Genomic DNA, 24,845 nt, shown 5'->3' with positions numbered 1-24,845 from the left:
CCTAACCTAAACTCCATTCACACCTTTTTCCTAAACCTGATAAAGCAGCAATTATACCCAAGAGGACTCTGTATTGGTTCCCAAAAGGAGCAGTCTGTCCCCACAATGGCTACATTTTATGAAAATGGTCCCCACAATGTATGAAATACATGTATACACACACACACACATAAGTTGTGTCACCCTATCCTTGTGGGGACCTTGATTTAAATTCCAGTCATATTACATTTCTATGGCCTAACATAGATCCACTACCAAAACACACCTAACAATAAACCTAACCAAAATTCAATCAACTTAGTCCTGCACCTAACCCCCACTCCAAGGAGATTATTTCTCTTCACATTAGAATGGTCTGGAAAATTGTACCAACAGGGTAAAAAATATGTGCTATATGCATTTATGCATATGTGTGTGCCTTTGTGTACCTGTGTAGCCTTCAGAGTTAGGACCATTTTTCCAAATTCACCATCAAATTGAGGACCAGTTGTTTGCAAACTTCCCCAGTCCTCACATGCTATTTTGCTAATGGTTTGTTTTAGGGATAAGGTGTTCGTTGGTTAGGGCTAGGGAGAGTTATGCATTGGTAATGGTTAGGTTTAGAGTTAGTGCATAGAAAGGGTTGAAAAACTGATAATCAATAGACGTCAATGGGAGTCAACAGATGGTCCTCACAACAATGGCAGAACAACTATATATGTGTGTGTTTTGGGGTGTGTGTGTAGAAGCATGGTTGAAAAGTGTGTCTATAGTTTTTAGTAATCACTCATATTCTTTGATGATATTCCTCTCGGTCTGTCTTACTTTGCTTTCCAACGTAAAGTTATATAACTTTAAAATTTTATTTTTCAGTTTTACCTTAAAGATATAAACAACGTTTCTATATAGGATTACTGTCAGATTAAGGTGATGAAATAAAAGACTAGTAGTACTTAGTCTGCCCTGGTAATTTTAAACAAACAGCTATATCAATAAACAGTTGGCAGCAGAGGATATCGAGTTGTCGTTTCAAAATAATTCAAAGCAGCAACCTCCTAATGGAAAGTAAAAGACAAGGAGAGAAGCTTGAGTAACTCTCACAGTTAGTCAAAGTGCCAGGTTCCTTCTTCTTACCAATTCCTCAGATTCTAAATAAGCTTAAAACAGCTAAAGACTTATTGATTTGTACCTATAGTGCAAAAAGGAAAGCACATTCATAATGAGTTATGGTGGACCGTTGCACAGAATACCCCCCTGTGTTAGAGGGTTAGATGCCATATGGGCAGCAACATGTTCAGCTCTGTTACCCTAATAAATTGCTGTTGACAGTGCCCTCTTGAGATCTGTGATGGTAGATTAGTACTGCTGACCCTAACTATGAAGGCATCCTCTAACTCTGTCAAGATAGAAAGGATTCTGAGAGAACAGTTTACAGTCTGCAGGAGCTTCAATACACACATTAGGGGGTAATTTCCCTGTTTATGTTGTCTTATGAGAAACTCCATATGCAAGTAATGAGGTTGATGTGGATAGAAAAGAGTTAGAATTAGACTGTTTAGACAACTATACCCCTGTCCTCAAGGAAACAGCCTTACTGAAGATCCTGTATTAGTAAAGGTCTCCACGGTTCAATGCTGTACAAATCAATACAAGTATATAGTTTGATATATTGAGTCAGCTCCTCAGGAAATGGGAAACTGATGACTTTATTCATCAGAATTTATATATTTTGAGAAGAGACGTTGCATGCTTGTGGCCAGCCTCTTGAAAAACGCATTACCTTGACTTTGACAGCCTTTTGTAAACCTGTCATAAAGGGTGACATGCATGGTTCTACACCATCATTGTGAGAGAAATAAAGTCACATACAAAGGCTGGCCTCGTTAAGGTCATGCTTATTAGTATGAAATAGCCTGAAGCACCTGTCAAACTTTGATACCTCTCAAAGGCTTTAATATACTTTTAGTCCCCTTTCTTCAGAATCTCATATAAATTAATGACTTAAAAAAAAATATATATATATATTTAATCGTTCAGTGCACTAAATTCAAACCGTTTTAATCTCTATCTTTATTAACTGATGATCATGGGTTAAAGAGCAAAATGAGAAGGGAATACATATTTATTCTGTTGAGAATTTGCCCAGTTTTGTAACAGTTTCATTCAACGTATTAATATTATTGCACTCCAGTTTTTAAGATACATTCTACACACTGATGTTACCCTGATTAAATATTTAAATTTAATTTAAATATTATATAATTATATTTATATAATTTAAATATTTTCATAAACCGTGTCAGCTATTTAACTATCATTCTAATTTTTCACTATTGCAATGCTTTGCATTCAGGTGAAACTAATCTTTTTTTATTCCCTCTTAGTACTCAGCAAGGTTAACAATTTTACCAAATCTTGCTAATAAAGCCAAAAAATAAATCTAAAGATCATTCGGTTATAAAATTGGGAGTTAAAATTATATCTTTGAATCCACACTTGGTGCTTTTAAGATGATGTTCTATAATGAACGAAATTACTGCAGCCAATTTAATCTGGATGACTAGACTTCATTAAACTCATTTGGTCCTTTAAACATATGAGCTAATTATGAAGTTTAAAGAAGTTTAAATAGCCCTAATATTCATTCAGCTAGATATCTTTAGGGCTTGTTTTTCACTTATTTGTATTTTTGCATCGACTTTGCTCAAGACAGCACAACCAATTTAGAAAATGTTTCGATTTAAATGTTCTTACAAAGAGAACTAAAGTTATCCCCTTTTAAACATTTTATATATATATATATATATATATATATATATATATATATATATATATATATATATATATATATATATATATATATAAATAAGGATAAGCAACTTTACCTTGCTTTTCCAGTTCCCTAAAAAAAAAAATGAAAATCACCCTGAGAAATGTTTGCAAAGGATAACAACTCCACAGCTGGGGACTTTGTTATGGGCGCAGTTGGATCATTAGAAATGTGGCTATAGGGCTGCGGTATTGCTGTATATAAGGATAGTAATTTTTTTTTTTTTTATAGGGAAAAAGAAAACATCCAACGGAAATAAATCGGCTTAATGGCCAGAATTAGAAGGGACTGAATCCAGGGGAGGATTAAGGAAAATTGTGTGAAATAAAAGAACTAGTGATCAGGAATGACTGTGCGCCTGTCTGGATGGAGGGAGAGAGGGAGGGAGAGGAGAGAGAGAGAGAGAAACACGTTTTCATCCAAACCTGTTTTTTCCACAGCCTATAGCTTCTCGGCTCAGCTCAGTTCCCTATTGTTTGAGCTCTAAGAACAGACAGAAAAGAACCCTCTGCGCTTGTTTCTACGCGCACATAGTGAGCCAGTTCTCCAAATCTAATGCTCGGTGTTTTTTCGCTCTAAATGCTGCATCCTTTGTCAACTTCTCCGATTTCTCCACTTAATACTTACGCTGCATCATGAATAGTTTGGGGACATCTTTCCATCGTATACCTATGGAATGCTCGGGATTACACGGCCGAAACCAGGAGAGCATGTAAACGCAGATGGAGTTTGGGATTTATTGCAAAATAAGGGAAAGATGACCGTCTTCTCGTTGTGCTTGCTCCTGTGCGCAGATCTGCTGGATTTAGCCGTCGGTGAGTCAAACCCTGTCATTTTATTCTCTCCCATCATGCCTTCTAACTGTGCCATTGGTTTTTAACAGTAGACAAACTGTTACAGAGTTTAATATGGTAGAGTAAAATATAGACTCGTCATGAACCGGACAGCCGGATGGAGGCGATCGGTGCCACGCTTTTCTTATGCCAACTTTCCCCAACATCCGCGCCAAGCCAGCGGTGAAAGAACCAAATCAATGAATAATGGTAGGATTCAGCTCAGGCTGGAGATGAACGGCTTCGATGAGCGCAGAGAAAACACAAGTAAAGCAGGCCTGATTATGGATAAATCAAGATACATCTGCACCGACTGTCACATCCAGCACGCATGACAGCACCTACTTTAAAAAAAAAATGGTGCAACTATAGAAATAAAACGCAGAAGCATATTCAGCGGTGTCCTATCAACGTGAGGATGGACAGAAGCTCAACAGATTTGAAAGTTGCTCTGCTGAAATATATGAAAGTGTTGCATTATGAGCAGATTCCCTCCTGCTCGATGTGCGCGGAGCAGGCGCACTTCTGGAAACCTGCGTTAGTATGTTTCATTAGAGGGTGGAAAACGAGGTTTAATCTGGGAATAGTTTACAGAATAATAAAAAAAAAATGTTTCCTTTTTTGGGGGGAGAATGAAATGCGCTAAGCCTGTCTCTGTGTTTAACATGTCCCTTAAATTACATGCTGTGTTTCAGTGTTTGACAGAAGCGCCTTGACTCCTGCATTCTGATGCTCATCTCAGAGGATTCACCCCCCCAAGCAGACATTTAACAACACTTGTTTTTAATTGGAAAAAAAAAGATTCAGTCAAGGTTCCACTAACTCAGCTGGATTTCATATAGAGTATGCAGTAAAAAAAAAAAAAACGACATCAGAGGAGAGTTTACTCCTGTATGTATAAATATATTTAAAAAAATCTATCAGAGCAGCCAGCCATATAAACTTACCTGTTAACCTGTTGTTTGTGTGCACTTTTGGTTACATGTTCTAATAATTCTGACCTATATTGGGAACCATACAGTTGTTCTTTGTATAATTTAAAGAGATAACTTTTCTCAGACTCTTTCTGCTGGGAGAATAATGAAGTGCACACAGGTGCTGTGCTTTTAGGATTAATACACTCCAACAATGCAATCACAGCGATTTCAAGCAGCTTAAACTGTTAAGAGACTATCACAGTTCTGTGCAGGTGTAATCATTTCAAAAAACGTTGAAAGTATTGAGCTTGCACATTTGATCACTGCTGCACTGGAATGGGAATATTCATTTTACTGTTAAGCTGCTGCTCATCTACTGTCTGAAAGCTGTACAAAACGAATTTTTGTTTTTCTTATACACCCTCTGTATACAAAATGACAATAAAAGTTTTCAAAGTCTAATCAAAGTTGTTTGCTAGAATAGAATATTTGAGTCGAATCAGTTACTTTCATAATTACACTCTGTTTCTTGAAACATTAAGATCAGTCTGAAGTTGTGGATGAATATTTTGCCTGCAGGTTAAAGGTCAACAACTCTACCCACGCCTCTATTTAGAAATTCCATATATTATCAATTTTCTCTTTAAGAGTTCAAAAGCTCTTAATGTTAGCAATTTAATGAAACATGTTTTATCCTTTCATTCCACACTGTGTTGTTTTCTCTCAGCTGTGTTTTTTTTGTTTTTTTGTGTAATTTGTCATATAATGGCCTGGGAAAAAGGTAATGTTACAGTTGTGCTGTTTATCATACGGGTTGATTGGAGACTTCTTAGGTATATTGCTCCAGTACTCAGTGCATATTTTTAAATATATTATTTTTTCAGTGTGAATGTCTTGTTTTAATTTCAGGCCTTATTGTCACTGCTTATCATAATTTGCTTTCTAAGTAATGCTACAACAGGCATTGTAGTTTCAATCTACTCTCGAGAAAATTAATTTCAGTCCTACCACATGTGTTTCAATATGTTATATACGTATTAGTAGCACTCCAAGGGTTTGCTGTGTATCAGAATTGGGATACGACTGTTTTACTGGCTTTCTCAAAAGACAACAAAATCATGCTTATGTCTGTAGTTGCCTGGCAACTTCACTCTCATACAAAGACTTTTGAAAACTAGCCTACTGCCTTTAGCTAATAAAAACTAAAAAAAAAAAAAACAACAACAGAAAAACCTAAATAAAAGCTATGCTATATTAAGAATTTTTTAGATGTAACAGCACTGTATACAGCAGCAAAAAAAAATTCTTAATCTTTCGAGGGGCTACAACTGAGACATAGTCAAAACAAGTGGGTTATTAGACTGTTCTTTATACAAGCACAGAAAAGTGAAAACTTTAAGGTTGTTTTCAGTTTTTAAAAATAACTTGCAAGGCTTTTGGTTATTTTCCTAAATATGTTTTATTACTGTTAAAAGGAAATAACTATTTCCTTCTTATTAACAGTTTAGTTTACTTTCTGTTGTTTTATTTTAGAGGTATGAGAAGCAGCCTACATATTCTAAAGCAACTACTATGAATATTCCATGTGAACATTTTCTTCACAATTTAAATTCAAATGCAGATTGTCCTGTAAAGATCAATGTAACATGCAGGTGTTCACTTCATAATAAGAAACACGGTTGTTTTTGTTTATTTATGAACCCAGTATAACAATAATGTAGTTAAACTGAACAAAAAGATACATTTAACACAAAGAAACACCATTAAACTCAATTGTGGTCAGTAGTGGATTTACAAACGTACATCACATTTAAAATGCTAGGTTTTGATAACTTCTTCTTGTTTGCACACCTACCATATATTAATGGTAGCTTAGCATTGGTCCACCCTAAATAATGCACCTGCATTCTTCACAGAGAGATTGAAAATAAAATGGTATAAAGTAATCAAACAGAGAGGTGCAGAAAGATCAACTCAATTATTTTCAGTTTATTTACATAGGGCCAATTCGGTACACATGTTATCTCACAGCACTTTACATAAAAATTCAAATCATATTGTCAGATTGGTGAAAAAAGTTTTCTATCAAAGGGAAACTAGCTGATTGTATGGAGTCATTAACTTAGCAGGATCCCCTCCTCCTGGATGCGCAGGTGGAAAGAGTAGATAATCGCTTGCATTTTGCTGTTGACTTTACAGCAATCTGTGAGAGGAGAAAGACTCTTTAAAGAGCAGATTGCAGGTTAGAGCCTCACTTTTATCAGTGTTAAGGAAAAAGCAGTATTTTTGAAATTGGTTTTTGATTCTTATTTATGAAATATTTATGCTGTTTGTACTGTTGTTGGGAGACATTTTGTTTCTGCATTTAAAATGGGACACTAGAAGTGACGTTACATCAGGGAGTGCTTAGCTTTACCACGTTAAACAATGGATACCAATTCAAAATCGAAGAGACTTTGATTGTGAAAAACTAAACTTATAATGGACCACAACCCCATAATTATCAGCCTGTTACACCCACAAGAGATCAGATAGAGACCATGGGTGTCATGTTGGTTTGTAGCTTTTTGACCCTCATGCATAATCACATGGAGAACCAGGGAGTGTTAACATTTCATTTAAAAAAGCTACATGGATCTGGAAGCAGAGAACTCCTGGAAGTCAGTTGAACTTTTTGGTGGATCTCAGGGGAGAAAGCAGACTGATCAGGAAGGAGTTGGTGTACAGCAACAAGGGTCTGTCCAGCCACCAGCAAAGACCCTCTCTGTAACAGGAAGCTCACTCACACCAGAAAAACAGCAAAACCCCAAATCTAACATCATCCCCTTCAAGGAGTGCCCCTTGGTGGTTCAGAAGAAAAAGGGTGATAAGCCGATAAGTCCCAAACAATCAGAGTCCAAAACCAAAAAAGAAAAGAAAAAGAAGAGAGTTTGCAATTAGAAACCTTAGGTTAATGTCATGAGTTGATAGCAAAACCCTTTGTCCAGTTAAGTATTGGGGAGCAGGAACCCTTCACTGATCTGCCAGACAGATCGTTTTCACTGACTGGTTCAAGGCAGAAACTGTCAGGTTCCAGACCCGTCTACAGCACTGAATGTGTTTTTTGACAGAGGTAACTGCAGTGTTTTGCTCGTCAGATGAAAACCGGAGATTGTTACCCTAGTGAGGACTCAAATCAAGGCAGACCAGTAGCAGAGGAAGTGTGACATGTATGTGCATATTCAACACAAAGCAACTGAGTACTCCATTATAATGGGTGTGATGAACAGAGGCAGCAGAGGGATGCCTCAAGCTCATGGTTCATGCTTTTGGATTGACCATGGTATGGGGATGAAAACCTGAACTGAGAACAGTCTTGGCCCACAAAGAAGTACAAAATTCCTCCCAAACTCAGGAGATAAATTGTGGACCCCTGTCAGACTGGATTTTACAAGGCATTCACACTGGCGAAAAACATGCTTAGTCAGGAGCTGAGCTGTCTCAAGGGAATATGGAAGTTGATGATGAGGAATGAGGTGGCAAGCTTTGGAGAAGCCGTCCATTACAGTGAGGATAGTAGTGAAACCCTTAGAATAATGCACAGTAAATTTTGCAGTGTTAAAGTAACACTCAAGAGTACATTTTGTTCCTCTCTGAATTAGTGTGGGATCAAACGTACTCTCAAAGTGTTACTTTAACACTCAAAGTGTTACTTTAAGACTTTAACATTTACTATGCAGTAATGAAATCCAAGGCAATATATGACCATGGATTTTTAATAAGGACAGTCAATGTTTGAAGAAGACTGCTGGGAGGCTGGTCATTACCTCTGTTGCGGACACACCCATGACAGGCTAGAACATAACTTTTAACATCCTTATATAATTTAGGCCACCAGTTTAAAGCATGCAAGATTGGTTGATTTCAGGATAATTTTGGGCCCAGTGAATGAGGCTGAACTTAATGGAAGCAAGAACATACTGTAAATCTGGTTTGGTGGTTTGGTGCCAGGGTCCGGTTCTGAGCTCTGAGCCTCCAGGACTTGATCCTTTATTTACCATTATAAGGCATCTGCAATGCAGGGAGGTTTAATGACAGTTCAAATACTGGGTTGATGGCCACTGGAGTATTTCTAGACAGGGCATTGGGTCTGGTGTTTTTAGACCCTAAACAATAAGAGATGACAAAGTTAAAACAGGGAAAAAAACAGAGGGCAATGTGATTGTCTAGGTTTCAGAACTTTTGCTTCTTGAAGGCCAGATTCTTGTAGTCAGTCCACCAAAGAGCAGGATGATCAGCTTCCTCTAAGCAGTGATGCTACTCTTCAAAAGCCATTTTTAGGGCTAGGAACTCTCTATTGGACACATTGTAGTTTTGTTCTGCTTGTGACAAATGGCAGGAAAAGAAGGCACTTGAATAAAGTTTATCATCATCGACCTAACTTGACAAAGGAACCAACCCCTAAATCACAGGTCAGAATTTCAAGGAGAAACTGTTTCTCTGTATCTGGCTGTATCAGAATTGGGCAATTGGCAAACCTTTTCTTGAGCTCCGACAAGCCATTTTTGCTTGACAAAATGAAAGGTGTTTTGGAAGAGGTAATACTAGTAAGGGGTTGAGCAGTTGTTCTGTAGCTTTAATGAATTGGTGGTAGAAATTGGTGAATTCTAAAAATAAACGTAGCTGTTTGCGAGTTGAATGAGTAGGCCAATTGAGAAGGGCTTGAACCTTCTCTGATCTGTTTTCACCTGCCCAATCTTAAGAATGTCTTCATAAAAGGTGATTGATGTGGCATAAAACTCATACTTCTTGGCTTTTACAAAGTTGGTTCCCTAGAAATCATTGGTTTCTGGAGAAAATCAGAATTTCATCAAGGTATACGAATACAAACTGATTTAAATAATCACTAAGGACATCATTCACAAGGGACTGCAAAAATGCAGGTGCATTTGTGAGACCAAAAGTCATTACCATATATTCAAAATGACCCTGGGGTGGTCTTAAATGCAGTCTTACATTCCTCTCCTCTGATTCTGACCAGGGGGTAGGTGTTTCAGAGGTCCAGTGCAGTGCTTGAACTCCCAATAATCCCACTACAAATGAGATTTTATTCTTGTCACAAGTCCTGAAGGACCAACTAAAATCTAGTGAACATTGTAACAGGAATCCACAAGAACTTCCAATTTCACCTGCACAAGGCTTGCGTTGGGAAATTGCCTACATGAAAATGAGAAGTTGCCGATTGCACTGGCTGCAGAAGGGGTAGACCCCCTTAGGATTGGTTCTGTTATGCAGCTCCTGAAGCATTTCTGTAAACTGCTCCATCTGCTGATCTGAACATTTTTGCTGTGCAGTCAAAGAGGTGATTAACTTGATCATGGTGATGAGGTAATTCACGTTCAGTTCAAGGAGCTGACAGAGATTCTGCTTGGTCTGACTGTCCAGATGATTCTGTCATGTTGGTTTGTATCTGATCCACATGCAGAATCACATGGATAACCAGTGAGTTTTATTTACAAAAGTAACAAAAATTTGGAACTCAAGAAGTGCAGTAAGTCACTTCAAATTTCTAGTTAATCTGAGGGGAGAATACAAATCGATCAGGAAAGAGTTGGTTGGTTGGTTGGTTAAGTTGGATAAGTATCCTATAAACCAGATTTTCAGTGGAGCTGATTGTATTGTTTTGATATTTCATGTAAGATTTTTTCCTCAGCCTAATTCTGAAATTCCTGTACTGAAATGGTAGCCAAAAAGAAAAAAAAACAATATAGGACAAGCTGTCAGTGTTCTCTGTGGAGGTTGTATTTTCATCTTTATAGCCGCCTACTTCGGCAGTATGGATGTTTTTTTCCTGTTCCTTTTTTGGTTGAGATGTTTTCTCAAATGATGTATAAATCAGGATACTATCTAAAGTATTATGGTTAGGAACCTTAATTTAGTATTCAAGATAAATGTGAGTTTTGGTTGTAGTAATGTTACCATATCCATACGATCCCCTTGAGCATCCTAGTGAAATAGGAATGGTTAATGAAGTGTCATTTCAACATGAGCAAGCTGAATGTACTGAGCATTAGGCCAATAATGATCTTGAACCTACCTTTATTCTTACTATGGAAGACAAAAACGTGCATAAAATATGCATATACTAAAATGTCCATTGCATAGCTACTAATAAGCGTATTTTACACATTTAAAATTATTTTTACTATTGCCGCCTTTAGTAAACCACAAAGTAAACCTTCCTCAATATACAAATTGAGGAAGTGCGTCCTTTGAAGGCCATATTTGCATGCCGATTATATCACAGTGAGGCAATAAAGGCTGTTTAAAATTCAAAGCTCTCAATAGCAGCAAAAAATGACATGTCTTTTCTCTGGATTTGAAATATTTGTTAATGCATCCTTCCTGGCCACCCTAGGCAATGATTCATTGTGGGTCAAAGCAAATTGGTCAAATGGCAATGGTTAAGGCCGGCAGCAGAAAATGTGATCACATTTTTTTTATAGTACACTTTCTGCTATACAAAATGCACTTTATGATGTTTTTAGATAACAATGATACTTGTCATCTCCTACCTTATCTGGGAGTGCGTCACAATGGCAGCATTCTCAGCAGAGACCCCCGGACTGAAGCCTGATACCCTTCTGGCCAGCCAAGAGACACAGTCCTTCCATAGTGTCCTGGGTCGTTCCCTGTGCCTCCTCCGGGTGGGACATGACTAGAGCACCTCCCCAGGGAGGCCCCCAGGGGGCATCAAAGAAAGATGTCCAAGCAACCTCAGCTGACTCCTTTTAATGTGGAGGACAATAGACTTTACTCCGAGCCCCTTCGAATGACAGAGCTCCTCACCTTGGGAGTGCCCAGCCAACCTGTTGAGAAAGCTAATTTCGGCCTCTTGTATTCGGGATCTCGTTCTTTTGGTCATAGTCCACATTACATGTTTTCAATATTGTTTTTAAGGGTGAGGTTAATTTTCTTACTCAGAAAATAGGTTTGGCAGAAGGGTAGTTTCATTTGACTTTATTGTCTTACCAAAGAGATGGAGATAAATTATTTTTCTCCTCTTTAACATGTGGATATAGCAACAAACAACTACATTAGATCCTCGAGGACTAAATACATAAATAAACAATAAAAAAACCCGTAAAGGTACCAATTTTAAAGCTATTTTGTGCTGTCATAGTTAGGTAAAATTTGTTAAGCTGTGCAGGGATAGCTGTGGCAAGTTAATAGCCCTTAACTTAACACAGTTTATCTAAGTAAGCTGACTTATACGTATATTAGCATGCATTGCACTTAACAACTTCCATGTTTTCTCTAAATGGGTTACTGTTTTTGAATTTAACTTCAGATTGTGTTAGTGTTATCAATTACTTTTGATTTAAATATAATGATAAATATGATTTTAATATGATTTTTTTTAATTATTTATCACTTAAACCCAATCAACTAAAGGTTAAAATCTTCAAAGTTCAGTATGAGGGCTATTCATGGCTTTTGGAATAATACTGTTTGGGCCCTGGACTTGAGCAATCAGAGCACATGGATCTTGTTTCTACCAAGGTATTTCTACCTAATGGAACCATTTAAAACCAATATATATATATATATATATATATATATATATATATATATATATATATATATATATATATTTTTTTTTTTTTTTTTATTAGCTACATAATGTGTGCCACAGATAGCCAGGGACCTTTTATAAAAAAAAAAATATTATTTAGAATTTTAGCAATAATTTTGGTGGACGGTAAATACATTTTATGCAAATCATTTAAAATCTATTTTAAATATTAAGTATAAAATTAAATAACCAATAAGTAAATCCTATATTTTGGAAGTAATGACTGCTTTACCATTCACAAGAACACTTTGCAAAAGGAACGCAGTGCAATATCCAAAAATAGCTTTGATGACCTAAATCTGACTATAAAAAAACATTTTTTTTGTATTTTTCTATTTTAGAAAATTAACAATTTTGATATTGCTTACTTCCACTGCTCTTTTGATGTCAGTTCACATTTAATGTGCAGCCCGGTATGTAAGCAGTGGGAATATCTGTTAACGGATCATGGAGCTCAACCTGGATGTTGGTGCAATTTGTAACACTGCTGTCTTGCAGCATATATATCATAGGTTCAACCCCAGCCTTAGGCGAATCTTTGTGGAAACTTTTTTAATCAAGTAAAAATAATGAAATTTATCCAGAATGGTTAAGTAGACTTTACCTAATTTTTTTGTGGGGGTATTACAACTATGGAAAATTGATGCACATTTAAATAAATTTACTCAACCAAACTGAGTGCAAATTGTTATCTTGGGGTCATTTTAAGTCAATCCATACTAAATTATTTTATTGTTGCTAGAAATATACTAAATACTTTTTAAAAATGAAAAAAGAGACCACTTTCAGCAACAAAAAAGGAAAAACCTACATCTTTCATTTCTTTGGACAAATGTCAGACATAACATAAGTGTCATTTTAAAATATTGCATCTTTAATCTGTAATCAATTAACAGTAAAATGATTTAGCCATCTTGCGACCCCACTTGAGATTAAGTGTGTTCGAAAATGGATGGATGGATGATTTAGCCATTTTGAATTAAAACTAAGTATGACCCCTGACTACTCCATTTTGGTTAATAAAGTTTGGACTCCACTGTGAAACATTGACTTATAGTAAACGGATGCGTGAATGTAACCCTAAGTTAATTTGAAGCATGAATGCTTGTAATGTATTTAAAGGGCAGAGTATTATTGTACAATTTGTTCTTATTCTTTGTAGATCATGAAATTTTACAGAAGGATGGTAGTGATTTAATGCTAGTGTAGAATGGCAGGAAAAATGTCAAAGAATAAGCTTAACAATCATCAACCCATGTCTATTATTTTCAAGGTGCAGGACATGCTGAGCAACATTTATGTCACGGTTTCTTACTTTTTTCATTTTAAAGAGAAACTAACAGTTTTATTTTTCCTTCAGCATTTGGCTGTACAATAATATGATTTCAATCAAACAAGACATTATATAGATTAAAGGTGATATGTTTATTTACATTGTGCATTTTGTTTACAATCCATCTGTTAAAGAATGCAGGAAAATGTATTCGCACACCAGCACTGAAAGTCGGTTTGCAGATGGTGCATCATAGCAATGTTGACAGATTAAACAAGCCCTGGATCTAGGTTAGATTTCCGGTGAAGTGTGGCAGTCTGCTATTGACGACTGAGTCACAGGATGTTGGAAGAGCAATTCATTGCGATGTGGGTTGTAGTTGGGTATGATCTAACAATAATCAAGCGTTGCATTGCACTGCAGCTTTCATGAGTTACATAACATGATTATCCACAGATTTAAAACCCATTTTTGATCAGGTCTGCTTTGTGTTTTTGGTCAGTCATTGTGGCTCTTTAGATAATCATATACATACATCCTTGTATGCTGTTATACAACAACTTGTGGTCTGCTCTGCTAAAGTACACTAACATTTTAGCCTATAAATGCCCACATAATGCATGATTTATTAATTACTTATCTTTCCTGTGTGCATTTTCTTCAATAAAAGAATGTTTTTCAGGATTAAATCACAATATTGCTTGTAAGCCTTGTGATTTATCCAGACAGCTGAAAACGGCAGGTCACTATTACAGTTTGTTGTCTCATGTTTGTTGAACGTACAGTAAGAGAAAATAGGGTATTTATCCAATTTGAACATGACAAGTCTGTATCTGGATGTAACATCTTACATTCCAAGCCTGTCAAAATATTATCTAAATATGACCAGCAGGTGTGTTGTGCTGTAAGCACTTTCAAATGAAGTGTAATTTCTGCCATTCTCACCTTTTAGTCTGGATCTTTTTAACCTTAAAATCCCATTTAATATAATAAAAGAGTCAGATTAAAACTTGAACAAGTCAGTGACCCAGAAATGACAGCTTTTGTGGGAGTACTTCAGTCTGCTTAGTGCATGCAAAACCGTGGTGGTAAAATAAAATGGCTTTTACAAAAAGCCAGAATGAACTGAAATTGTCTCTACGGTTTTCACTCTGCTCCAACAGGAGTTTACATTTGAAGTATATTTTCCGATTACTACTGAAAGGGATAGGTGTATAGCTCTCTGAAAACACACATAATCCTTTTTTGCAATGTGTGACAGGTAAAAAAAAAGAAATCACACAAACAGATCTTTGAATGAGATTTACAAAGCTATATTGTGATGTATAGAATGTTAAGACTCAATTTCTCTGTACCAGCTATCTCATTAAATTTCTGTGAGAACAACAAAATAGTAATACATCAAGCCAAATTTTCTTTGAAGTAATTTGTTTATCTGTCTGTCTTTCTCTCTCTTTTTCTCTCTGTATCTATCCATCTTTCTGTCTGTTTGTCTATCCATCCGTCCGTCCCTCCATTATCAATCTATTTTATCAGTTGAATTATTTGAGAAGTGACAGTGTTCTTAAACATCCAAGCTTTTCTTCTTATATCGAAACATCCTGACATAACATAAAGGACATTTTTTTTTAACAAAAAAATTCCTGAAAAGATAAATGAAGGTTCAAGCTATAATAAATATTGAGTAAATAACTGATTTTTTCAGTAACTGTTTAACTTAAACATATTTATACAAAAAAATGGGAACCTAATTATTGGATAAAAGAAAACAATAACAAAAACATGAAATATATGAAACCATCACAATCTCCTTGGAACAGAAATTTAAAGATATAATTTAAATATGGGGTATGTGGCTCTGACATACAGTACTGTCAGACCATTTCATAGTTTCGAAGTAAACAATAACTCTGATATAGCTTATAGTTTTCAAGGTAATCCAAGGTAATCAGTGGAGGGAGCAACACTTGGTGCTGTTAGCTGTGCATTTAAAATTGTGTCTCTGGTTGCTCCTAAAGGAATGTTAAAACTGGGCCTTATGAAGTGCATTAACACAAAAGCCCTCACAGTCCTCTGTGCTTATTGTTATCATTTCTTTTTCTATCATGTTACAAATGCTTTGTGCATATCCCAATTTTCTTTTATTCCATCCCCTCATTTCTCACTCAAACATATTTTTTTGTTCCCCCTTGCAACAATCTGTTTAGCTTTGGTTAAAAAGGAGCGCTCTCTTCTGGAAAGTGGCAACACTGAAAATGGTCCATCTAAGTAGATATTACCATTTATTCATCTGGAACAAATTTTAATCTAATAAATTACAGGCAAGTAATTGCAAGTTGATTAGTTAACTAATTATTCAAATTGCTACCATCTAGTAATCAAATAATCGTTAAGTGGAGTATACAGACTCTAAAACATGCCATTTGCTGAGAAAAAAATGCACTTAGAGCAGGTATTAAGCCAAAACTGGACAAAAATATATAAATTTTGCTTTTAAGATGAAAAAACAAAATTTTCAGTCAGGCCTAATCAATAAAACAACTGGCTGATGTGTGATTGCCAAATAATTCTTATATATATATATATATATATATATATATATATATATATATATATTAGGGCTGCCCCAATTTCTGTATTAAAATTGGACATAGACTTAGCCTCAACTTTATTTATCCCTTAGGATTACTCCTTCAGGGAAATTCTAGTTCCAGTAGTTTATATATATATAGAGTACAAATGTCACAGTTAAAGCAAGATAAAGATAAAACTACAACAGACAATATAAAAAGTGTGTATATAGTACAAAAAAGCATTCAAAAGTTGTAATGTCCTGGAATATGTTTCCTTTAGATATAAAAATATCTTTACAGTAGAGAGCTAAGGAAAGACTATGTAGTAGTTGACTTGCATTCTTGCACTGCAGGAATGTACTGACCATATAAATGAGTAAAACATTATACAGACTACTCAGTAGTTAACTGTGATTGTTGCACTTGTACTTCAAAGATGTACTGACCTCTTAAATAAGTAAAAAATAACGCAGGCTACACAGTAGTTGACATGTTTTATTGCACAGTGAGAGAGAGGAATATTGGACATGAGTGACAATAGGTAATATTTTGCACAATATGTCCAAGGAGGAGGTCTGCTGACCCTTGTCCCTCTTCCTATCAACGCCTCCTTCCCCCAAGTGAGGAGTTGTACAGCTCGATGGCTTAAGGAACAAAGGAGTTCAGCAGTCTGTTGGTCCTGCATTTTGGGAGGAGCAATCTCCCACTAATCAGGCTTCTCTGAGTGGTGAAGACAGTGTGCAAAGGGTAGCTGTTATTGTTCATAATGTCCAGCAGTTTGTAAGTGTCCTTGTCTTTACCAGCATATCAAGTGGGTCCAGCTTCTTGCCTCACTAGTTTGTCCAGTTTGTGACCTTCTTGGATGTGCTGCTCCCCCAGCATGGTGTAGAAGAAAACACTGCCAACCACAGACTGGTAGAACATCTCCAATAGCTTATTGCAGATGTTGAACGACCTCAGTCTCCTCAGGAAGTTCATCCTGCTCTGTGTCTTTCTGCGCTGGTGGCTGGTGTGTGTTGACCAATCCAGTTTATTATCCAGCCACACCCCAAGGTATTTGGTTGAATCCACAGCCTCCACCTCAGCCCCCTCCAGTAGTACCAGCTTGGTCTTTGGTGCATTTCTCCCAAAGTCTCTGACCAGCTCCTTTGTCTTGGAGATGTTGAGCTCCAGGTGGTTGGTGTGGCACCAGGTGGCAAAGTCCCAGACCAGACTCCTGTACTCCTCCTCTCTGTTGTCCCTGATACTCACAATGGCTGTGTCATCTGCATACGTCTGTATATGACAGAGCTCAGAGTTGTAACAGAAGTCTGAGGTGTATAGGGGAAGAGGACAGAGGCCAGCAGTGTGCCCTGGGGGGGCTCCAGTACTGCTGACCCCAGTTTCAGAGATGATGTCTTTCAGCCTCACATACTGTGGCCTGTCTGTGGGGTAGCTGAAGTTTAATTATAAGCACAACAAAGCGGTTTATATAAATAATGAGGTTTTATTATTTTCTAACTGTATAAACATTAGATTTTATCACTGACCCCTGAATACTATCATGTTGTTTCTCAAAAGGATTTAAAAGCTGGCCAAGTACTACGGCTTTAAAATTTTCTATGCCAGTAGCTCACTCTGTTTGCATACAAAGGTTATCAAATAAAATGAACACACAACATTCGTGCACCACATATTATTTCAGTTTTTTTGCTGTTTGTTTTTGCTGAATTTGTTATCAAGCAAAGTTGTTTGGGGTATGTTTACCTTGACAATACCATGCGACCGAAGGTATGATGAAGAACAAGTGCACAGTGAATTAACAATAAGAATCAATGGAGCTTTGTGGGGTAATTATCCTCCAGCTGAGGTGTGAAAAGAAAGATGAAAGTCCAAGATCAGTTGAGAAAAAGCGCAACAATATATTTGATGCCAAGAGGGGTGTGACACAAGAGGCACTCGGAATACAGTACAAATGTTGGTGTTCACTGAAGCGGGAGCTAAAGCTGCGGAAGCACTCAGATTTCACTGCCAAGTTAATGGATGCATAAGTGCGCAGCTTTACTTATGCAGATACTAATGATAGCAATGGCATTCTTCAGGGATCCACTAATGATTACTTTTTTCCTCATCATCAGATGCTGTTATTAAAAATGACACTTAATTTGGTTCAGTAAAAAAAAATGATTTGCTTGTTCTAATCTAAAAACCTTTGAATGACCCTTTATTTTATGTTCTTGCCATTGTCCTTTTTTTCCCTTTAAAAATGAAAAGTTGTATATATTTAGCAGATTTAATATATATATATATATATATATATATATATATATATATATATATATATATATATATATATATATATATAGTCAAGTAGAGAACCAGATGTATTTGAAAACAAAGACTTTCTACTTTTATAAATGTTTAATGTTTATACGAATTTTAAACTACAATGTAAAAGGTGACCATATGGTACCAATTATTTAACCTGTTAACCTATTATAAGAAATCTATAAGTACTTTTTTTGTGATAATGGCCAAATGTCCCTCAGTTATTGGATATAGGCATGTGTGTCCTTTTGCTTACTACTAACTACTTGTATCTTACATAAAGTATTTCCTAATGTACTTGTAATCAATCAAAACACATTTTTCTTCGGTCAAAGAATCAGAAATAAAAACTATAAAGCTTTTTCTGAAGAAATTCCACCAGGGTTTTTGGATTCTATGTTTGATAGGCTTGTTTTCTTCTTCATGTTAGCTATGGCCAAGTTTCCCTGGTTGACGTGTTGTCCTGTAGGTCACGTTGAGTTAAACAGCTTCACTTACAGCATGTTTTGCACATCTACTTTGACACATTCAATTTTGCTTTCTTTTTTTTCATAATCAAAATTGTTGACGACATATACTAATTGTTGCAGCATTATGCAGTTATAGCTATATATGACTGAAGCCGGAGAACAAAAAAGAAAAAATGAATTTTAAGCATGATTTTAGTCAAAAATGCTAAGATATCTGCTGATCTTGTGCACTAAACCCATTTGTTAGCTGGGCGGGTGATCGAAATCATCAGCCCAAAAGAGTTAGGTTGCATCCGGGGCAGATTGTTTTGCATCCACAACAGCACTGAGTTGAAGATGAATGCAGTTAGCTCAGTCAAATGATATTGCTCAGCTTATTGTAGTGTTTCATTTACTACTTAAATCAATGCTTAAGAAGCTTGTTTTTTTTTCAGTCATAGAACATGGCTAAGCCCTTAAATGTCATCAGAGGTATCCATCCCAATAGCATGACATTACAAAATCACTTGCAGCATCATATCCACATGTGCTAGAATAACATATGCAGAGAATTTGCATACTTGTTTCTGTGTAAGGAAAAAAAACATCATGTGCCTGACATTTTGAATCAGTCAAAGTGTAGTCTTTGCAGTGACAGTCAAAAAAGGAATTAGCATTTTTTTTTTTTTTTTACTGTTGTTATTCTATATTATACAGTTTGCATGGCAAACGGCCTGTTACCTTATAGCTTCTGGGCTTTTGGGTTAACCACAGGGCAAATCTATAATGTAGTACAAATAATATTGCAGAATCTGAACCACCTTGACAGATTTGCCCTTTGTTGCTGTCACATTAAAGCTCTCGGCATGTAAGGTATTTAGGTAGTCAAATTTGGGAAATGCACGAAAAAAAACAATTTTCGGGTAAAAATGAAAGTAATCTGCACTCGAGCTGTGGGGCTATAAATTGATCAAATAGCTGTTAATGATAGGGGAAAATAAATGCTTCAAAGAAAAATCTTTAAACAGCAAAAGAAACTCCTGTTACAGACCTTCATATAGTTTGCTGATATCTCTAGTTTGCGTGGGAGGTTGAAGTAACTAAATCAGATTCCCTCAGCAGCTGGTGATTTTGAAGAATAGGGGGAAGAAAATCTGTACTTAGCTCCCAAGACATCTGCACAGAGGAACACTAACAGTCACTTTTGTGAGCTACAACAACCAATGTATTTGACAATAAGTGCAAAATGATGCCTCACCGAAGGCATCATTTAAAAACCTTTTTTGTAAAATTGAAATTATAAAGATGTAAAACCAAGGACTTCAGAGGATTTGATTTTTCCATTTTGGCACACTTGATTTTTTTCATTATATTCAAACATGATTTCCATGGCTTTTGGATACTGTGTCTAGATACTACTCATTTTTGCAATTTTGTAAACTGTTTTTTTTACATGACACACAACTTTTATCATGGCATTACATCATCACATAAGTATTCATGGACATAGATCATTTTGTACTTGACAAAAGTAAAATTGAACAAAGTCACTGTGACCCCACTCTGAAGAGTTTATCATTTATTTTCCAATTTAGACAGAATAAAAGGTAAAAAATACAGTGAGTTGACATGGTTTATAAAAAGAGAGAGAAATAAAAACAGCACTCTAAATAGGAACGTCGAAACATCCAGTGAAAGTTGTCATAGCATTTTGTTTACATTAAGTAGCTTTTTAAACAGAGTGAAAGGCTAGGAAAGTTTATCTATTTCAGAACCAACTTAAACTTTGAAAATGATCAGTCACACGCAAGCAATTATACATCAACTCATTTAAATGGTACTGTGCTAAGTAAAAAAAGAAAATTGTATCTTGCAATTAAAGCCCTATTTCATTAATGTATGGTTATGTTTTGTTTTAACTGTAAATATCCCAAATTGCTCATTTCCATCTTTTGTTTGTGAAACCTAGAGCAAAGCACCATTTGAAGCAGTGAATGGAGCATCATGAAAAGTCTTGATCAGGCGTGAAAAAGGGAAAGAGATGGTATAGGGGTTGAGGGGGTGGGGTGCACTCTCTAATCTGCTCATTGACGTCACTCTGGGTGGGCTGATTTGTGCAGATGGGAGTAAGGATGGATTGTGTGGGCTATGTGTCTTATAACAACAGATTATTTCCTTTTATGCATGCTAAATTCCTCTGTATGAGCCTCAGAGAGATTTTTCCCTCGAGGACAGTATCATACATTTTCTCTTGCCAAAAAAGGAAAGAAATATGAAGACATCTGTCTGAAATCACTGAAGCAGGTATTAGTTAAATTTCAGAGTGACAGTTGAAGTCAATGTGTTTCTCCTCCTATAACGTCTGTCGTTTTTGATAACATTTATCAGCAAAGCTTTGATCCGCCGAAAAACTTATCATGCAAGTTCAGAGAACTAATCTCTTGAGCATGAAACAAATTACATAAAGATAGCAAGTTTGTGCCATAGCATGCCTCACATGTTTATTTATCCCAAGTCGTTTCCGAAGATGAAGCTTAATATGGTTTGGCTGCTTCATCTTTAAGGATGATTACACTCATGTTTTGGCTGCTTGCTCCTTCATTGAATTTTTTTTCATATATAGAATGAATTGTGATGATCTAATTTATTTTTGCTTTATAAAACTGACAGCATTGATTTAACTCTGGTTTAAGTGTAGCATTTGGCGGCTACCTGGTAACTCCCCTGCTCTTAAAGAAGGTAGAGTGAAATACAGTCTCTGTGCAGTGGTAATGACTAGTCAGTTCCAGTTTGTTGTGGTGCTCTTCTCCTTGGGAGTGTTTATATCTGTGTGAGTACATAATGTTAGGCAATAGTGTGAGCCTTTCCATCTTTGATTGCCATCTTAAGAAGCATGTAAGCATGAAATTCCAAGCTGTTCAAATTTACCAATAGGTATGGCTCACCTTTACCCAATTACCACATAGCTGTTATTGTTTACAGTTTCTTCTGGTCAATACCAGTAACATATATTTATCCTTGCATAGCTTTTACCTAGTGGGTGAGTGAGTGCGATATTTTACTACACTGAAAATCTTAATGAAGTTTTTTTTTTTTGTGGACTCTGTATATTGTTTAGCTGTAATTTCCGGCTTATGCAATCCACTCTCTCTCTTTCAATCAAGTTTTAGATCGTCGCTTTGTAACAATTTGAAATGACATAATCGTTTTCTATTTATCACTTCAGTTATTTTTTCTGAACCAAAAATTTTGCACATTTATTTGAGCTGTGTGATATTATATGTCTGTATTGATTAAAGTTATACTTGGTATGCAATCTACATCTTGCGCTATCAGGCCTCTAAACTGAGGTGTGTAATTCTGTATCCTTGCATTCACAACACAGAGATTGATTTTTTTCCTTTATTTTTTATTTTTGCCATTATTACATTTTGATTTGTATATCTAGTTTATATTATCTGTCACATATCACACTTTTAATCTACTCCGACAAAACAATAGCTATTTATACATTTTCATCAAGCATTAGTTTATGAAATTTTAACATTTTTTGTTTTATTCTATAAAGCGCTTTTTCTTCATCATAAACATTAGCAAGTATTATCAAGCTGTAAACCAGCACAAATTAGAGGACCAGTGGGGGATTATGAACCCATTAACATTTATCCACTGAATAGAAACGCTACTCACAAAGTTTCTTTTATTAACATGTATTTTTGCCATAAAATGTTGTTTTTGTTCTGTCTTTTTATAGTCATAGAATTCACATAAAAATATATTTTTAGAAGTAATACGATTGTGATGCGGTGGGAGACTCATGGCTTCAATGACTTCACTTTATGCATATGCTTGTATTTATGTATTCCTAGTTTACAGAAATGGCTGAAGCGAGCAAGAAAGTTGTCACACTTTCTTGCAGATTCAATGTGACCTTCATTGTCTGTAGAACATTTTTAAAATGTCCATATTTGCTGTGAACAGAGTTCCTTCGCTTGAGGAAACTGCAGTTTCAGAGAAAGTATTTCATCAGTGTCAAGTTTTACTGCTAAAATGACATACCATTATCCTAACTGCTGCTCATGATGCCATGGTACTTGCAGCGAGACAACGCAATGCATAATGCAAGCTGCAAAGAATATACATTTTCTACAAATTAATTTTGTTTAGCATTATATTGACAGACCATCATTGGGCAACAATAAATTAATAAACTACCTTTACAATTGTTGGTTTGCATTAATTCTTATGGTTTCACTAATCAATTTATTAATTACAGTTTATGAAAAAACTTTCCTCCATTAATTTGACTTTTACCTTGGTGTAGTGAAAGAAAAATGTAATGCTCTTATGATATATTTTATGAAAACACACACACACACACACACACACATATATATATATATATATATATATATATATATTAATATATATATATATATATATATATTTATATATATATATGTATATATTATTTTTTTTTTCTCCATTGAAGGTTGTTTTGATGAAATCCTTTTTAGTAGTGATGACTTGGGATGATTAACTTCAGGCAATATGTAGAAAAGCTCTGCAGACTTAGAAACTAATTTATTTCCTCTGTTATTATGTCTGTCATTATACTGGGATTCTGTGTGTCTGGCATGTAATGAAAGTTAAAAATATCCAGGGAAAAAGATCGTTAGAAATCATAATTTTCCGACATGCAAAAGTCAAGTCAGTCAAGTTTATGCTGCAATATCCCCTCTGAATTGTTTTTAATCAAACCTGTTTAGCTGAATGGAGCAAGGATAGAAAAGGAAACTGTATTGCTTGCCTGTGACTTTCTGGTTTGCCTTATTATGTTTACATTATAATTTCATTTTTTTTTTCAGACCCTGTTTCTCAAAGTGATAGGCAAATTTAAATGAAATTCTATAGCTGTTATTTCAAAAGCTTGATAAGTACCTTCAAAAAAGCTCAGTTTTCTCATGTGACTATCTCCTATGGGATTTGAATTTAAGCGATGATCACATTAGTTGTCGTCACAGCTTACTGAACATAAGGCTACAGTTTGCAGCATAGTGAAAGTATCATCATATGATAGGAACACTTGGGGATTGAAAATGTCATTGTCTGGAGGCTCAGAGAAAGCATTAATATTGGTAACATTTGCAGTTTCATGAAATAAAATGTTTGGATACTTGAACCAACTAAAACATTTCTTATTGTAAAATGTAATCAGATGAAAAAATCTGACTCTCGAAAATAAAGGTTAAGATAGTAGTTATTAGATACAGCTCAACAACATTCTGTATTATTTTATTATGATGTTTGTATTTATAGAAGAACAAAATGTTCTTGACAACCTAAAATGATTTCAACTTTAGATGCTTTTGATTCCTATTTACAGAACTTCACAGATAGAAAATAATGGCCTGTAAAGAGCTTTAGAATAAACAGATAATCATTCTCCTGTATCATAGATTCAAGAAGGGGAATAAAAGATTAATTCTTTCCTTTAGAATTAAAGCGTATTTTTAGATCAACATCTGTTACTACTCTCTGACCTGTGTTATTTGTGCATTATTTCCCCACATCTTTCATTCAGATGGGTCCTTGCATGGATCTCATCCAGAGTGATAACTCCCATGAAATAGAAGGTAACATAAATCACAATATTGAAAGGTGTTGAGTCCTTATAATACATATTCCTTGATAAAACCTTGCAAGGCTGCACTGCTGTTAATTCTAATCCTGTTGCTTAAGCTCCTCCCATCAATGAAAGCACTAGCTGATGAAAAGATTAAAATATACTGAGCCAAAAAAGGATCTGCCTGAAGCAACTAATGCATTGCATTGTTTATAGCAGTCATTGAATGAAAGGTTAAAATTCTAGCTATTAGATAAAGCCCAACACTATTCTTAAAGAAAGTAAACGATTGAAAAGTTGAAAAAAAATGTACTCCATAGATATGGAAAAATAAGCTTGATCTGATCATGATAGAAAAACATGACACTTTCTTATTTATTTCAGTCTATATTACCTTTCCATTTACTATCTATCTATCTATCTATCTATCTATCTATCTATCT

General features: G+C 35.5%; 1 protein-coding gene across 1 annotated transcript in view; it reads left to right on the top strand.

Moving 5' to 3' along the window:
- Positions 1 to 3,225: 3,225 nt before the first annotated feature.
- igsf21 (immunoglobin superfamily member 21) overlaps positions 3,226 to 24,845 on the top strand; it is a 213,571-nt gene continuing 191,951 nt past the window's right edge. Inside the window, exon 1 of the mRNA XM_015375324.1 lies at positions 3,226 to 3,624. Within this exon, the coding sequence (XP_015230810.1) occupies positions 3,486 to 3,624 (139 nt within the window). The 5' untranslated portion in view covers positions 3,226 to 3,485. The remainder of the gene's footprint in view (positions 3,625 to 24,845) is intronic.

The sequence above is a fragment of the Cyprinodon variegatus genome, unplaced genomic scaffold (genome assembly GCF_000732505.1).
Source record: "Cyprinodon variegatus isolate N-32 unplaced genomic scaffold, C_variegatus-1.0 Scaffold117, whole genome shotgun sequence".
In the NCBI taxonomy this organism is placed as follows: Eukaryota; Metazoa; Chordata; class Actinopteri; order Cyprinodontiformes; family Cyprinodontidae; genus Cyprinodon; species Cyprinodon variegatus.
The sequence above is the reverse complement of the archived record's forward strand: the minus strand, read 5'-3'. Positions and strand labels throughout refer to the sequence as shown.